Source organism: Talpa europaea (assembly GCF_964194135.1).
Source record: "Talpa europaea genome assembly, chromosome: 12".
Lineage (NCBI taxonomy): Eukaryota > Metazoa > Chordata > Mammalia > Eulipotyphla > Talpidae > Talpa > Talpa europaea.
Window position 1 is genome coordinate 88,822,623 of NC_140079.1, and position 17,874 is coordinate 88,840,496.

Sequence of the window (17,874 nt, forward strand, 5' to 3'; positions counted from 1 at the left end):
TGTGCCAAGCAAGGCCTGGGGTGGTGTGGTCAGACCTGCTGCTTAAGAACTTGTTCATGGGGTTGACAGTCAGCTTCTGGGAGCTGGGCCTTGATCTGGTCTCCAGGCTCTGCTCCTCTGGACCTGGGAGACATTGAGTCACACCAGAGTCCTGCGTTCCTGCAGAAACCTGGGAGTGAGCCACTCCCACAGCCATCTCCCAGTTAACCGGGGCACTGTGTGACGACGGTGCTGGAATTCTCTGGGGCAGTGCCATTGCTGGAGCGTAGGCTGGAGGCTTGCACCGCCCTGCTCCTGTGGCTGGTGCTGGTCTGGGCTTAGCAGAGTCTTGAAGGGGGGCAGAGGAGGGTGTCCCATCCACGTCATGGCCAGCAGTTCAGTGCTGACCGCTTTCCTCTCCACGATACAGCAAGTGTTCCAGTCATTGATGCCTTCCCTCGAATGTTCAAGGCTAAACCAGACTTTTCCCTTTAAAGCTGTTCTTGTTCATTTCGATGGGAATTTGGAGGGGATGTTAAATGGCTTGACTTAAATTGCTGTTCGAAACAGAAGTCCAAAGTGGTATTGTGATTACAGTGATTCTGGTATATTGTGTGGCATGATGTTCTCTCTCCTACTGAACTGCAGAGCAAAATCTTAAGAAATTATTGTGTTCTGGCCATGGAAACTCAAGCAGCTCAGAATGCTCATCTGCTGACTGCTGGCCAACATGTTGATTTTCTGGAAAGGTCAGCAATGTTAGGAGCAGTTCTAAAGCAATAGAAGAGGGAAAGTTGTGAAAATATTTTATATCTTTTTAACATAGAGATGGAAAATCTGAAGTTGGGGCTACGCAGGTGTTCTTATTGTATATGTGTGATTGCATAATGTGCCTGGACTCATAGCAAACTTCCTTCAATAAGGCTGCGAAGCTGGGCCTCCCCAGTGGCACAGCGGGCTGAGCGCAGCGCTGTGAAGCTGTTCGCAGCCTCTGCCAGCGCAGGTTCAATTCCCGGCCGGCCAGGGAGATACCCACATGGCACAGCAGACCTCTCCTGACTCGCCCGCTGCTCCCCTCAGCAGTGTATTTCATCCATCTGCCTGTTCTGCTCCCTGCTCTGTCTCTGGTGAATCCTCTCACCCTCCAATGCCTCTGGCCTGTACCCCAGCTCTTGTATAAATAAAATAAATCTGAGTTAAAAAAAATAAGGCTGAGACGCTCAGATGTGACCCTTTTAAGAACTGAAGTTTGATCTTTTCTATAGCAATCTTTTCTCAAAGTCTGGCCTGTAGGCCTTCTGCTATAGAATCCTGGGCAGGGAGGAGATTCTTAGAAATGCAGGCTCTCACTGCAGGCCTGCTGATTTAGAGTCTATTGAGGTAAGGCCTGGAAAATGGCATTTTAGCCCAGCACCTCCCCCACCCCAGCCCCTTGTGAGTCTGTGCGTGCCAAGTTTGAGAACATTGGTGGAGATCTTTCGTTCTTGTCTGTCTGGAGTTGCTGTCTCTGCAAACTTTTGTTTATTTTTCTTTGGTTTTGTTTAAGTTGCCCTCTGGTGTAAAAATTGGTTATTTTTCTCCCCTTATCATTCATTTCTACCTGTTTTCTTTTAAACTTCAGGATAATATTTATTACATTTCCTGAGTTGCTTTTCATTTCTGGATTTCTAACTATGAACTTTTCATTTTTCCCACAGAGCTGAGAAAACAGAAGTACTCAGTGAAGATCTTTTGCAGGTAATGCTCTGTTTAAAGGCATATCAAGCAAAAAATCCATAGGCAAGAACCAAAGCTTGTGGTTTTTATTTTTCACCTGAAACAAGAAAATTGATTAGCATGGTTTTGATCAGGAAAGAAAAGCAGTAGGGCTGCACAGTCATTCAAAGAGGATCTGAAACTCTGGTGTCACTGGTGTCACGTTGTAAAGTTCAGATGGGGTTCATCCTGCTTCCAGCGCCAGGTGGAGGCTGGGGCGGGGGAGGGGCCCGGCCAGTAGCCCATGGCCCTGTGTCCCTGTCACTGGTCCTGGGCCGGCCAGGGACTAGGTTCCCTGCTGTGGTGAGGCCCCTGGTGAGACAGGCCCTGCAGCTGCAGCGGAGACCCCACAGGCTCCCATCTAGTTTTGTCTGTCACTCCCTTTCTCGCTGCTGTTCCCCATGTCTGGCCTGAGTCTCAGCGACAGTGACCATCTGTCAGATCCCCCGGGTGGTCTCAAGTCATCAGCCAGGGGGTGCTCACAGGCATGACTTAGAAAATGCTGCTTCCACCAAACCCTAAACACACTGCCTTCTGCAGATGGGAGATTTGCTGAACAATTTTTTTCTTTTTTTTGAGAACTAGAAGTTTTTTTCATTCAGGATTAGGGTATTTTTAAAAATTTATTAAAGAATCATTAACAGTGTTTCCTCATTGGCTTACATATTCCAAATTCGCTTTCAGAAATATAGTTTGTTTATCAGCTCTCACTCCATGGAGATGTCATGTGGGCAGTCTTCCTCCCCCTGCCCCCATCACTGACATATGGGCTCTCGCTTCGTGCAGGAAGTGCTGAGAGGAGGCCAGGCCCTCGTGGGCAGTTTGGGGATGCAAGTCTCATGGAGCCCAGGCCTCGACTGTCTGTGTCCCTTTGTCCAGATGTCCACTGGGGCCTGAAGAGTTAGCCAATTTCTAGAAATTCCTGTGTCTGCCATCGTGGCTGCCATGTCTTCCTGCCCTGATTTCTGGCCTTTTAACTATTAAGAAGGGAAGTAGTGGTTAAAGGAGTGGAGTCCAGTGCCCAGCTGCCTGCTTGCCCATCAAAGATCTGCCCGGGGGAGGGATTGGGGTCAGAATGGGGGGGCTGCAATTGTATGGGGAATATAACAATAAAATTTATAAAAAAAAAAATAAATAAAATAAAATAAAATAAAATAAGAAAAAAAAAAAAAAAAGATCTGCCCGAATTAGCTTTCTGGTCTCAAGGATTGTCTTGGCCTCCCTGTGCCTCAGTTTCCAGGCTCTAGCATGAGGGCGGTATTCATCCCTAGGGTTGTTAGGAGGGTTTAGAGGTAAGTCTGGAAAGCACTGGAAATGTGTCATTTTGTTTTGGAGTGAAACTCCCATAACTTGCTAGGTGTCTCCTACCTCTTTTCTGTGATCTCTGTTAAAGCAGTTCAGGAGGCTGCCTGTTGATTCTGCTTGGATGGAGTTTCCCCAGGAGGCTGTGAGCCCCAGGGGGTGGGAACCACAGCGTGTTTACTGTTGATTTTTTAATACCTTGCACAAGGACTCAATATAGGCTCGTCCTTTCAACAAATACGAAGGAAATACCTTCTGTTCCTGTGCCAGTGTTCCTGCCATGCAGGAGACATCAGTGAACCCCCAGACCCAGGTTCCCATCCCCAGGGCTTTACATTCTAGTGGGAATGGGAATCAGAAGGTATGGAGTGTCAGGTTGGTTCTTTTTTTTTTTCCCCCTTTGGGCACATGTCTATTCGCTTTCCAGTATTATAAAGTATGGCTGTCCTAAGGTTGGGAAGGGGACATGCTCTGCTCCTTGGTGTAGATGTGCCGGGCAGATCTCCTAGATCTGAGAAAAGCTGGGCAGTGAGGACCTTTGAGAAAGAGGCACAAAACTGTCTCCAGGACTGAGATGTTTGGTGAGATGTTTGAGGGTAGAAATGCATTCTGCTTTGAATTTGTTGATTTTTCTTTAAAATAGAAAGCATCCCTGAGGGCCTGTTCTCATCCTTAATGAGTCATCAGAATACACATTTTTGGCATTCCTTCCTGTAAAAAGCAGGGGTTTTTTTTGCCATAAACAGCCATATCCCAGCAATAATATTTTGGGAAGCTAATCATGATGCGTGGGGTCTGCTAAATCAGTGTTTCTTAGTGCTGGCCATTCTGCCTTAGAGGGTTACTTGCAGGATTAAAAAAAAGAACAGAGTCAAAACAAAAAGCCATCCTACACCAATAAGGGATAATTTTTGAAGACTCTGGTCTTGAGTTTAAATTGCGGAACATTTATTTTGACTCTTCTGGCTGATGTGCTGATGTTTGGAAGGATCCCCGCTCAACTGGGTCTGGTTCTGGGCCCAGGCTGTTTCTTCGCAGTTCTGCTGGCACTCTAGCACGTGACTCAACTGCCCCCACACTCTGATAGCAGGTCTCAGGACCGTCCCCTCTCGCCGCACAGATTTGGCCTTTAAAGGCCCTGAGCCCCTCAGTGAAAAGGCAGTCAATGGTTTTCAGCTAGAACCGGGGCAGCTTTGACCCTTGGGAGCATATTTGACTATGTCTGAGGACAGTGCAGGCTGTCACACCTGAGGGAGGGGATACTGCTGACTACTGTCCGGTAGAGAGAGGCCCAAGACATGTGAAAAGACCGAGCTCTCCCCACAACTCAGCATGATCTGGCCTCCAACATCAGTAAACCCTGGTTTGGGAACCAGTTCCACTGACACCCAGAAGCTGACAAGTTAAGCCACGGGACGCCACTCCTGCCGGCTTGCAGGCTGCCCGGGGAAGAGGCTGCGCTGTCGTGGGCACCACCAACCCTCTAACGTCTGTCTCCCCAGATTGAGCGGCGCCTGGATACAGTGCGGTCAATGTGCCACCAGTCCCACAAACGCCTGATCGCCTGCTTCCAGGGCCAGCATGGCACGGATGCCGAGCGCAGACACGTGAGTGCGGGGCATTGCTGGGGATGGGGGAGCTTTCACCCGGCCAGCTGGCTTTTCCCAAGAAGCAGCAGCAGAGTTGCCTGCAGGTTAGTGCCTTGTATCTCTGTTCACACCCACGACACCGGCCTGACCAGAACATTCTTCTGTGCTTAGCACACCACGGAGCTGGAAGCTCTGCTCACATTGACTTTTCTCCAGGTTCTCTTAAAGCCATTTGTCACTGATAAGAGGAATGGACACATCGATTAGGAATCCTTTGGCAAAAGCTGAAAACTCTGTCTTAAATTGACGTAGAAAGTAGAAGCAATTTACTGATTTTCTAACTGAAAAGTCTAGAAATTGGCATAGAGTAAAGTAAGACTTGGTCTAGCATTTCAGTGATGTAACCAAGAATCCAGTTCCTGCCCTTCCCTCTCCTCTGTCATCTTCACTGTTTGCTTTCTCCTTAATGGTTACCCTTCTGGGTAGCAGCTTGGCTTCCGGCAGCTTCCCGGGCTGCGTGTCTCTTTGTGTGTGTCCAGCAGAAATAGAGAGCACACTTCCAGTAGGTTTCTTAATGGAATGGGAAAACATCTTTTCCCAAGCCCTTGGCAAGAAGAAATCTCCACCTCACTGATCTGTATCGTGTCACATTCTCATCCCACCCTTGTTACCATGGGCAGAGGTAAGGATCCGGCGAGGAGGTGGGCTGTGCTGACATGCTTAAGCTAATACAGGTGCAGCCTCAGGACACAAGTATGGGCCTACCTCCATTTCATAGGCTCTGTCAAGACCAATAGATCCTAAGGAAAACCAGGATACTGTTCTAGAGAGGAAGTAGGATGGACACAGGGACTGTCTACTCTGCATTTATTCAGAGCACCCCGTAGACTACCAGTAGAGCAGCAGTTCTCTCTCCCGAGGCAGTACTGGCCTTGGTTTATAAGTTCCCAGCTTGTCAGCACACACTTGCCCTTCGAAGCCCGTGTAATATTGAGGTGATAGCTTCAGTGGCACACAAGGAAGCTATGACTTGCCGTACTGTTTTGTTTGTCACCAGATGTCTCAAAAGGAAGACGTGGCATGCAGGTGATGGGTGCCCCCTCTCCTGTATACTTCCTACAGGCATGAACGAGGCATCTTGACCGCAGGGTTACTCCCTCTCTTGCACCATACTTAAGATTCCACAGTTGAGTGTATCAGAGAGTGGAAGTTTACATACACCTACGGTTCCAGGAAGGTGCTCTGGGCCCGTCCATCAGAACCGGACCATCCACTGGGCCTGCCCCTGCTGCTGCTGCTGATACTCATGCCCCGGTTTCTCCTCTGCCTGCCTTTTACGTATTGTTTCCTAAGGTTCTGTCCTTCTCCTCTTTAGCCTTGCATCCACATTCCTGGGCCAGTTCTCTATCCTTGAGGCTTCTAACTGGCATGTTTATGACAGAGACTTACGAACCATTTTCAACCAGGCAAAAACTTCCTCCCCTATCCGTCATTTTAGCATGCATAACCAGTTCTTCCTTCTGGGTTGACTCTTGAATTCCACCCGATTATGCAAGATAGAAACTGTGGGGTTAAGCCTTTCATCCTCATCCTCTCATAGCTATTTGATTAGTTAGCCCCATGTTTTTCTCTGAATCCCTCACTCCATCTGTTCCACCTTTGCCCTGATGCAAGACCTGATTACCTCTCACCTGGGGTGTTTCTGTCACCTCCTGAGCTGCCTTTCCTGTCTCCATTTCTCTCTCTTTTCCAGTCTGTCTTCAACCTAGCCACCAGACTTGGTTTCCTGAATACAAATTAATTCTTATAGGCTCTTGCCTAAAAAAAAAACAAATCTTAAGTGGTTTTCAACAAGGACCTGAATTACACTCCTAGGGATATCTGGAAATGTTGGAGACATTTTTGGTTGCCCAAAAGACTGGGGGACGATATTGGAGGGTGGGCACCAAGATGCTAAACTTTCTGTTGTGCCTGGAAGAGAGAGCCCCACAGAAAGTATCCCCTAATGCCCATGCCACCTCTTTTGAGGGATACTGACTGGTTCCCATTGCTTGGGTTGAAGTCCAAGCTCTCCAGCATGACTGAAGCCCTGCATAATCTGATAGCATTGATGATGAAAGCATCATCAATCTCCTTGTCACCCCCTGCTCCCAATGTTCCTCACTCACTTATGTGTTGTTCCTTTTGTCTGCTGAGGCCCAGCCCAGATATTATGTATATTCATTTAAAACAAATAAATTTTAAAAAAGTTTATGAAAAACCTATGTACTAGTGTTGGAGACACAAAATGAGTGAGATAGGGTCTCTGCCTTAAAGGTGCTCGTGTAGATGAGCACAAGTAGATATTAGAAAGCAGCAAAACATGCACAGGGTATTATGGGAGGACCCAGAATGGGCACCAAGAAGGAGAGGGGTATCAGGTGAAAATTCTGGAGGAGGTGGTAACCCAGCTATAAAGGAGGGAAAAGATTGGCAGGTGATGGGTATATTCCAGGCAGCAGAGACCTGGCCCTTATTTCTAAAATCTAATGCCTTAACCTTCTTTTCCAACTTCAAACATGAGTGTCAAAGACGAAGCTCTGAGAATGCCTACACTCTGCATGTGGGAAGAGCAGTCGCCATGGAAACAATAAGAGTTGGATGATCACAAGAGGCTCTGTAATATAGAGAAAATCACATAGTCTCTAGGACTGTAGAACCTAGAGGGGGAGCCTCCCAAAGGGCCCACTGTGCAAAGAGGCGAGAAGCGAAGGGAGGAGAGATGGAGCAGGGTGGCTTTCCCTGCCCAAGCCATCAGCATGGCAGAGCCTACATTATGGATCATATTAGACCTGCTGTTACTTTTTTTTTGTGCATGGATTATATAAATGATGGCTTTTTAAACGAAGCCCTGGTGATACATCAGCCCTTTCTGTGGAGTTGGAGGTTGGTAAACAATGTCTTCATTAATGGACACATGTGTTGAGCAGGAGAATGTCCTTCCTTGTGGCATTAAGACACAGAGCTGTTGTGACTTGGGCTGGGAAACCACAGGCTATTAACTGTGGGACCTGAATCACACTTGTCAACAGACTCCTTTTTTCCTGATTTTTTCTTCCATCAATTCATTGAACTCTCCAGAGTTGCACAAAGCATATATCTCCAAATGATTGCATTTATCCTACATTTAAGTTCCCTTAGAAAAGCAGCATAACTAAAATGTGCAAATTATCCTCCGTGATGATTGACACGCACTGCCCATTTTCTGCTTTCTTTCTAGTCTAGAAGTGTAGAAGCCTGGAATGATTTCCAGGGGCCAGGGAGGAAGTGGTGTCTGTTAATTATTTATTTGTAAATAACTTGGGGGTGGAAGAGATAGGCAAATACATTTATAGCTATTTATATTATTAATTTTTAAATTTCAGTTTACTGTTTTGAATATGCTATACATTGACGTGGCCAAAATCCAAAATATACAGAAGAGCAGACAGTGAAGTCTCTCTCAGTCCTCTTCCCTGGGGACCCTGGTTCCCTCTCCAGAACCTCCAGTGTAGGCAGTTTCTTGAATACCATCCACGAATATTCTCTACATACAAGCAAATACATGTGTAAGTATCAGATGGAGCCCTTTGAAAGCAAGAAAGACAGCTGATGGGCCAGAGGTCAAGGCTGTAGCGGAGGGAGAGGTGTCTTTGGCATGGGTGCCCTTTCTACTGGGGTGCCGCGGCATGGAAAACAATTTTTATTTGCATTATGGTATTAAATCCAGCTCCCTTGTTACTTTCCAGGCCTCTTCTACCCACATTCTCAGATAAGCCATCAACCAGTGACAAAGAGACACTGAACTGGGGCTCAGGCCTCAACCTGGGGCTGGCTCTGTCGTCCAGTTACTAATTACTAATTAGCATCACTGATGCTAATCAGATGATCCTGTGGTCATTCCCAGCTGGATAGCAAGTCTCTGATAGGAAAATGGGTGACTTCGTGGTTAAAGACTTTAGGGACACTACTTTTGACATTCAACAAGATCTTTTTAGATATTTAACTACAGCTTTCTTTCGCTGATTACAGCCAAACTAAGAGCTGATAGAAGAATGAGTAGTCTATCAAGTTCTGTAAATTTTTTTTCATTTATTTGTCATGATAATCAGACAGCAAGATCTGTGTCTTACGTCCCCAGTGCCTGGGACAAAGCGTATACAGTGGACTCACTCATAATTATAGTAACAACAATAACAGCAACTAACATTTACTGAGGACTTGACTTTGAGAGTCTCCTGTAGTTGGCAGCCCTAGAACACACACTCTCCTTCCCCCAGTGTCCAGGAGTGAGGAATCTGACACAGAGACCCAGTTACACGCCCCACACCTTCGAGGCCAGAACCTGAACCCACATGGTCCGCCTCTTCCCATGCAGTTTGCTGAGAGGAGAAAATGTTGAGTGATGCTCTGAATCAAGTATTTAACAGTGGGTGTCCATAATAATGAAAACACACTGTTTTCCACCTTTCAGAAAAAACTCCCCCTGACAGCTCTGGCTCAGAATGTGCAAGAAGCATCGACCCAGCTGGAAGACTCTCTTCTGGGGTAAGAGCCGCCCCTCTCAGAAAGAGCCAGGTGCCTGCAGGCCCGGAGGGGTGGATGGCTGGGTGAGGAGGTGGCCACGTGTGATCAGAGGGACCGTGAGCACGATGGGGTGGCTCATCCGACAGGAGAGCAGCTCAGGCTGGGGGCTGGAAGACCTCCCCTTCAGGGGACACCAGGATGGAGGCTACAGAGGGCTGCCAAAAGCAATTGACAGGCTCCATATTTACCGCCCTAGGCTTGGGTATGAAGAGCTGTGTCCCTAACCTGTTCCAGGTGTCAACTCAGATTTATGAGCTCCGACTAAGCCCCTCCGGCCCTTACAAGTCTCTGCCCTTGTGGGAGGCCACCAGAGTGTCAGAACAGTGTATTTTCTGAATCATTTGGATTTTTTTCCCCCACAGTGGGCATGTATTATAACTTAAGATCTAATGACAAAGCTGTTTTTTGTTGTGTGAGGGAAGATTTACCCTTCCTTCCTGCGCCCTTCAACGCTGTGTGCTCTCTCCTGCTGTCCGTGGGCCCGCATGCCCCTGGGCACAGCCCGTGGCCTCTCTGCCCGTCCCCTGGGTCTCCCACATGGTGTGTCCTCCTGTTCTCCCTGGTTCTTAGAAGGATAACAGTTTCCTCTTCTTCACTCTTCCCCCTTCCATATTTGGAAGAGGAGGGTAGCATGGATGTGTTTCCTGTTCCGAATTCCTCGTACTGGTGCCCTTATCACCACACTTGCGGGCACTGAGCTTGCACGTGCTGCCACTCTTCTAAGTGTTTTCCAAGTAGCACCTTATCGAATCCTCAGAACAACACAGGAGGGGTAATAGTCACACCCCACTTTACAGATGAGGAAATTGACAGAGAGGCTAAGTAAATTGCCCAAGACCACGTGGCTGGTAAACAGCAAAGCCTTTTTGCAAGCTCACGATCACTGGCACCAGAAATCATGTTTATAACTACAGATCTCACAGCCACCCGGGCCAGCACCACACATGTCTCATCCCAGCCCCATGGAGAGGGAGAGGGGAGGAAGGGAGAGTGAGGACGAGGAGGACGGCAGAGATGTGCAGTGGCCGCATTTGCTTGTGTCCTTTATGTGACCTGTCCACATGCTCACAGGAAAGCAAAAGGAAACGTGCTTTTCATGACACGTGGCCTTCACAATGGCCTGCTACTCTCTGTCCAGTGGAAACCAGCCCTGTCCGAATGTGGGAGGAAACCTTGCCCAGGCCAGACTCGCTCACAGACAAAACACACAGCGAACTTGACTTAAGAGCTTTGAGGGTGCTTGTGAGACTTGGTTTCCACCTGCCCTGAGAAGCCCCTTGAGTAATCTGTGCTCACATGAGCCTGCACACAAGTGCTAGGTGGACCTGAGACCATCTTTCTCCTCTTAGAGCACAAGGCTGTGGGCTCAGGTTCTGGGTATTGCCCCAAGCACCCTGGTATGCTCCCCTTGCACTGGGCAGAGCTGGCTCAGTGTGGTGTTGAGCTCCTGGGGTCAGGAACACGTGCTTCTAGTAGGTCATCTTGTCTTTAAAGGAAGATGCTGGAGACATGTGGGGACGCTGAGAATCAGCTGGCCCTGGAGCTCTCGCAGCACGAAGTCTTTATTGAGAAGGAGATCGTGGACCCACTGTGCACCATCGCTGAGGTGGGTGCTTTCCCGGGGCAGCAGGGAAGAGCCACGACGCGCAGATTGGACCAGGAATTGTTCACTTGTGTCCAAAATTTGAACAATAATAGTGGCTTTGATAGTGTCTTTTTGGGAATAAGGGAAGGAAATTGAGGGCATAAAATCTTTTGCCTAAGGGAAAAAAAATGTAAATAAATGTCACACCTTCAAGCATTAAGCTCAAAACCTCAGAGCTGGTCCCATCTGGTATGTGTATGTCCCTCTTTCTAGGTGGAGATTCCCAACATCCAAAAACAGAGGAAACAGCTTGCTAAATTGGTGCTGGACTGGGATTCGGTCAGAACCAGGTAAGGTGGAGCTGTAAAATTAACCAGTAACTAACTAGTATTATGCCACATCCCCAGCAACCATCCCTACCTGCATCGCTGATGAGGGGTAGACCGAGTGGACAAAATGGGAATTGTCAGAGGGTCACGCCCTTGACCCGGAGAGCCAGCCAGCCAGACACCAGTTTTTAGGCCTCATTCTCCCAAACATGGCAGTGGGGCTGTAAGAACATCTGTTCACTGTGAACCAACAGTGAAAGCAAATAGGAAAAAGACAACCTAAGTGAGTATTTTAAAGGCAGATCTTTCCAGGAGCCTTGCTGTTGGCAGAGTGCAGTGTAGGTATAGATGTGTGATCTCAGCCATTCCCCAAGCCCTTTGTGTCAAAGACCCCATGCGGTCGTGACTACCCTACACCATCAAGAAATGCTTTCAAAAGGGATGAGCTCCAACAGCAAAGGAAGCGTCCCGGAGGACTGCATCTTGTGGTTGTCATCAGAGAGCCAGTCTGTAGAGCTCCTTGGCAGGACCCCAGCCTCCCCTCCACCCTCAAGGGCATTTGTATCAGTGACCTAAAGTGGTTGTATGAGAGTTGGGAATAGGGAGGCGGTCGCCATTGGCTAGCCCTTTCTTCTACTTGGTCACAAGGGCTGACAGACTTTGTCTGTTAAGGGCCAGTTTGTCAGTATGTTCATCTCTGCCACCCACTGCAACCATTCAACTCCGCTGTGCTGGCAGGAAAGCAGCAGACACTGCATAATGAATGGACATGCCTGTGTGCCAATAAAACTTTATTTACAAAGACAGGCAGCTTTGTTGATCCCTGCTTTGTTAGCTCTTTTAATCCTCATTGTAGTTCTGTGAAGTAGATATGAGTATGTATTTGTCAAATACAGGGAGATGCAGCTATCATTTACTGACTACCTTGCAGATTTAGAAAATCTATGAAAATCCTGCATTTCCTTGTTTTCAAGAGGCCATTGATGCAGCACTGATTTCTGGGGTAAAAAAGAAACACCACTCCATCAAATATACAAACCAATTGTTAAGACATGTTCTGATCTAAGTAACGTTGAGCTGATAGGAGGGACATCTAGCAATAAATGTATGGCGAGGTGATGGTTACCACCACTTACTGGCACATGCCACGCATCCAGCTACGTACAGGTTGGGTCAGCTCATCGGATTTGCTCACCAAACCCTAGTCACGAAACAAGCTCATGCTTGATTTCAACAGATAGCATTTGGGTGCTCACTGTGCACAAGTGCTGGATACCAAATGCAGCAGCCCTTGAGTGAGAACTGGAGGGGGCATAGGGCTCAGGAGGTGCTGTAACATCCCCCACTTTTGAGAGGAGACTTGCTTTACAGATAAGAGAGGAAACTCTATAAAGTGGCCACAGGACTTGCTTCATGCCTTAGAGATAGCAAATGGCAGGGTATGATTCTGACTAGAGTCTAACATCTCCTGATTACATGTACCCTGTGATTAGCTCTTCTGGGCAAGGACCAAGGCCAGAGAGTAGAGGCCACCTTGAGGTTTGGTTTTTTGCTCAGCGCAAGGAAGAGTGTTCTAATGGCTACTTAAGCAAGGCCACGCCTGCTGGCGCATGGTGAGCCTGCCTGCCTGGGGTTTTATATCTGCAGTGCCTGCACCCCTGGAGGTTTCTGCGTTGCAACTCCGTCCTGCATTACTGGTCTCATTCACTTCAATACTCAAAGTAGGCACTGGAGAAACTGAGACAGTTGACTGTTTCTTTACTTTTACTTATTCCTGTGACTTTTCCCTGGAGGAAAATGGTAATTGCTAACATTAAGTAGGAATCTGTTATCTGCTAGACATATGCACACGTGCTGCAGGCCACACACACACACACACTCTCTCTCTCTTTCTCTCTCTCTCTCCTCTTATGACAGTTCTGCAAGGCAAGCAGGTGTTACCTTAGTTTTCCAGGTGAGCCAGCTAAGGTGCAGAGAAGTTATTGCACAAGGTCCCACTGCTAGTCAAGGCAGAGCCCAGCTTCACACTTGAGCATGTCAGACTCCGAAGTCACATTCTGTCTGCTACACAGCATCGCCAGTATTGCCTTGGCGGGCATGCTGAAGCTGTTCTGCAAGAGCGCCTTGCTACAGGACATGGATCAGGGCAGATAGAGCATTGGGGGCAATGCAGCAGTCAGGGAGCTTGCAAAGTTGCTGCCCGGGGCTTTCATGCTGCATCTCGATGATATCCATGTTTAAAGCTACAGTGTTGTAATTACACAATGGCAGACATGCCTTATTCAGGTAGGTCAAAGAACACATGGAAACAGAAAATGTTTTAGAGTATACCCCAGGGATTCCCTCTGTGATTGCTACAGTATGATCCCCCACACCCATCCTTTGACTCACTCAAAAGGGAATGTAAATATTCCTCATTATGTTTCAGATTTGCTGTAGATATTGTCTTTAGAATATTGGTTCTTACAAGTGTTTTTACTGCTTAATGCACTTATATAACTATTGATTGCTACCTGCGTGGCTGCAGCTCTGACTTTTTCTTGCTGGTAGTAATTACAGGTCAGGAAGGAAGCAGGAAGGGTCATAAGGGGTCCTCAGGGTCAGGGACTAACTCCGAGGCACAGGATTTGATTTTATTCTAGATCAAAGCAGGGAAGCAAGGGATGGCTCATAACAAGGATTCCATGATCAGACACTACAGGAAGGGGATTTCATGGATTGATTTTAGCAGTGGAGAGCATGTGAGACAAGATGTGGTTGATTGTGCTCAACAGATAGGTGCTCCCAGCACTATGAGAGTCCTGAGTGGCGGCAACTAATGCCTCTTGTGTCCTTCCTTCCTCAGAGGAAAAACTGGCGGGAAGCAGGTGTCTGAGGTCATATCCACCCAGGTAGAGTCCACCTGGGGAAAGGAGTCCATCTCCTCTCAGTCCAGGACTCCTCAAGGTTGACTATGCACAGCTGGTTCTCAGATACTGACCCTCCCCCGTGTTTTGCAGGTGGAACCAGGCCCACAAATCTTCAGGAACCAACTTTCAGGGGCTCCCATCAAAAATAGATACGCTAAAGGAAGAGATGGATGAAGCTGGAAATAAAGTAGAACAGTGCAAGGTACAAGAGTTCCCTAATAGATGTGTATTTGCATTGATAGCTTGGTTTTGCAAATGATGACTGTAAAGTCAAATTTTGTAAATTATTTATAATGGTCTACATAATTCCTATTACTGTACAAGATTTGATTTGACAGCGGGTCAAAGGTGGGTTTTCTTTTTTTTCTAAGACTACATTAGCTTATAACCAGAATGAAACATTTTAAAAAAATTCAAGTATAATAGATTTTAAAACGTGGCAAAAATGCCTGAGTGCCCCAGGGTATCCCAGGCTTCCACTCAGGCTCTGCCTCCCTGCCCCCCATACCCCCACTTTTCTCTCTTAGAGTAAGGTGTGGGGGACGCCAGGAATTTACTTACTTGCTTTCGCATTTATTCTGAAAGCATGTTTGTTACTCCTAACTAGCATTTCCAGATTTTTTTCATAAGTGAGAGGGACTTCATGTTCGTTTCTGTCCTTTCATGTCAAAAACAGAAGGTGGTCTGCGTGTGTTTACATATCTGTAATTGCCTGATCTGTCACTTTTTAAAAAACCTTTTCTATAAGTACTTCATTGACACCAGTTCAGATAGCAAAAGTATAAAGCACCATGCAGTAAAGTCCACACTTATCCTCCTCCTGCTTAATTCCCACTGTCCCAACAGGTAACCACTGCTACTGATTTTGTGTTTTTGCTTTCAAGGTATTTTTATACAAACAGGGCAATGAAAATATAACTTATTTCATACTCCCTTTTTGACCCAGATGGTAGCATGTCAAGTAGTGCTCTGTTCTTAAAAAGATGTATTGCCAATATACCTTGGCAGTCTTCCCATGTGAATCCATAATGAACTTGCGTATTCGTTTTGTTGGCCCAGAATATGATTTTACCAGTGAATTGATGGACATTTAATCTGTCACCATCACATTTTGCTCTAAAAGCTCATGGAGATGTAATTCTCAGAGGCCATGTTCTTAGACATATCTTCTCTTCCACACACCCAGGATCAGCTTGCAGCAGACATGTACAACTTCATGGCCAAAGAAGGGGAGTATGGCAAATTCTTTGTGACGGTAAGTTCTTTGACTTGACAACATGTCAAAGCATTGTAAAAATTGAGACATTTTAGCTTTTTTGGCAAAGATTTCATTTTTTTGGTTTTGCTCAGCCATTGTGTGTGTGTCCATCTGATGCTAACGTTACTTTTGTTTTTGAATGTGGGTCTGTTCTCAGTTATTAGAAGCCCAAGCAGATTACCATAGAAAAGCATTAGCAGTCTTAGAAAAGGCCCTTCCCGAAATGCGAGCCCATCAAGGTAATGTAACCTGTGTGCCGGCTGGTGCCTCTTCTCGCCTCTGCCACTCTGCCTCTGTTCTTCGCCCTGACCCCTTTGCATGCCTCTCTGCTTAGGAGGGTACTACTTCTCAGCATAATTTCATCTTTCCTTGCTGCATTCTTTAATTCCTTCCAAACCCAAATTAACATACTAATGCGATGTTTTAATTTCTTCTGAAATCTTCAGATATCTTTGGGGGAGTAGCTCTGTTTTTTCTCTCTTCTAAATAGGCTTGAAAAATCCTAGCCTCTAATTATCTTTTTCTAAAATAAGCCACAGGGCTTATTCTCCCCCTGTGCCTCCAAGAACAGCCGTTTTAGGGAAGATATTTTGGACTTTCCAAAAGGAATTGAGAAGCAAGTACTTGATACCCCATCATCAGGCATTTATTTGTTGTGATCGATGGTCAGACTGTGACCACTTCTTCCAGATCTCCCCTCTCTATTCCAGCACATTGCTGATATTACCCACACTTTACCAGTGGGCTGAATTTTCCTCTGATGTCTAGTCTTAATGGAATATTGAAACATTTGATTCTAATTCTCTGATTTATCATCAGAGAGCAGTAAACCTTGCGGGGGGCCGAAACCCCTCTGTCCTCTTTGGCTCTGTTATTTGGCTTGTGCCGTAGACCTGCTTTTGGAGTTTGGGTCCCCCTGCAGAACCATTGTCTTGCGCTGAAAGAAAACCCAGCCAGGTGCTGAGTGTGATGACCCCGAGGTGGTGAGAGAGCAAGAGCAAGGGGGTATGTGTGCTGTGGACGTGCACACTGCCCCCTCAGGAATGCCACTTTCTCCGCTGAATTTTAGGAAAGCCCAGTAGGTTCTGGCTTGGTGCCTGAGAGTTTTTGGAGTATGGAATTAGAAAGTTCTCTCTTGTTTGATCACCTGCCAGGTCTTCAGCAGCCTCAAGTGCAGTGTCCGATTTGCTGGCCCATTCTTTCTAGGACGAGCTGCCCACCTGCCCTCGTGATCTAGTTTCCTGGTTGATGGCGGGCGGGGTCACGACACAAAGGTTCAGCCTTGACAGGGCAGGCTCTTGCTGGGGTGTTCAGAGCACCGAGAGCTGGCATTTAGTGGATGCCTACTGTGCGCCGCATAGGACGAGCTCCTGCCCATAGGCATCTTGGCCTGAAGTCTGGCTGGGAAGGACTGCCTCACGGGCACGCGAGGAGAGAAGAGGCTTTCTTGTGCCGTCCTCTTTGCTTTTTCCTTCCAATTCTGGTTTTTTCTCCAAGGCTGCTTTTCCTAGAGACTCATGTCAGAAAGTCATGGGACGCAGCCAGGGAGGTAAATGGACTCTATCATTCTTTCTCTGTGAGCTGCTGCCGGCACCGAGCCTTGGAACCTGTCCCTTCCACTTCTGCCTGTCCTCGTGTCTACCTCCACCCCGTCTTCCTTTTCTCCTTCTCTCCTTTAGACTCAGCAGCGTGTCTGTACCGTAACAGCGGCAGCCCAGCATGACCCGCTGCCCCCGCGACCTGGCCCACCCTGACCGCACACTCGGTGTCTGGTCCTCCTCGGCACAGCCCCCGCTGGCTGCTTCCTCCGTCACTTTTCTGGCAGATCCTGTGAATGTCTCTTTCCTCAGGTGGCCTTCACTTTTTCATCACTTTCCACTCAACACTTTGAAGTCTGCGTTCTCCTTCCAGTGGCTCTGCTGTTAGAAAGAAGCACCGCCATCCTCGGGCCCTCGTCCTGTCAGTCCCCGGCACCGGCTCTTCTGTGGGAAATCCCCACATTCTGCTTGATCGTGGCCTTTGATGTAGGGCTCTGTTCTCCACCTGTGCCCCTACCCCTGGAGTCAGCCTTCTCCGAGGCCCAGTCCTGGCTCCTCTCTCTTCCTCCCCCCGGCACCCCCGTCCCTGAAAGGCCTCATGTTGACCCCGTCAGTTCTCAGCTGCGGCTTCATCCTCGCGGCCACCTGAACCTCAGGCCCCTTAAGCTCATCGTATCTCACAGATAGATTCTCTGCCTGCTTGTACTTTTCTCCCTTTCCAGATGCTCCAGGTTGGAAACCCTGGCGCCCTCTTTCCTGCCTCCTTGTACTCCGTCGCCAGGGTCCCCACGCTTCCCGTCCACTGCACCTTCCTCCCCGCCCCGCTCTTGTCCGTGTCCTCGTCACCTCATGTGCGAGCCGTGGAATGAAACGTAACTTCCCAGACTCAAGCTCCCTGGGCTCTTCTCAGCGTGCCTTCTGTGTCTGTGTAACCCGCTTCCGTCCTGTGAGACCCCCCCCATGCTCCCCTCATTTGACGAGCCTTCTCAGATAGCTGAAGCCAGTGAACCCTTGTCTGCTGAGCT

At 47.7% G+C, this 17,874-nt stretch overlaps 1 protein-coding gene across 4 annotated transcripts in view; it reads left to right on the forward strand.

Annotated features, from left to right (window-relative positions):
* Positions 1–17,874, forward strand: part of ARHGAP17 (Rho GTPase activating protein 17) — a gene marked incomplete at both ends in the record, with an annotated part of 77,178 nt that overhangs the window by 30,096 nt on the left and 29,208 nt on the right. For 3 of the 4 annotated variants that reach the window (XM_084250378.1, XM_084250380.1, XM_084250381.1), the window contains 8 exons: positions 1,677–1,716; positions 4,539–4,643; positions 9,118–9,191; positions 10,725–10,836; positions 11,089–11,165; positions 14,144–14,255; positions 15,240–15,308; positions 15,469–15,550. In XM_084250378.1, coding sequence (XP_084106504.1) covers positions 1,677–1,716; positions 4,539–4,643; positions 9,118–9,191; positions 10,725–10,836; positions 11,089–11,165; positions 14,144–14,255; positions 15,240–15,308; positions 15,469–15,550 — 671 coding nt within the window. Of the gene's footprint in view, positions 1–1,676; positions 1,717–4,538; positions 4,644–9,117; positions 9,192–10,724; positions 10,837–11,088; positions 11,166–14,143; positions 14,256–15,239; positions 15,309–15,456; positions 15,551–17,874 lie in introns of all 4 variants that reach the window. The other variant, XM_084250379.1, reaches the window with a different exon arrangement.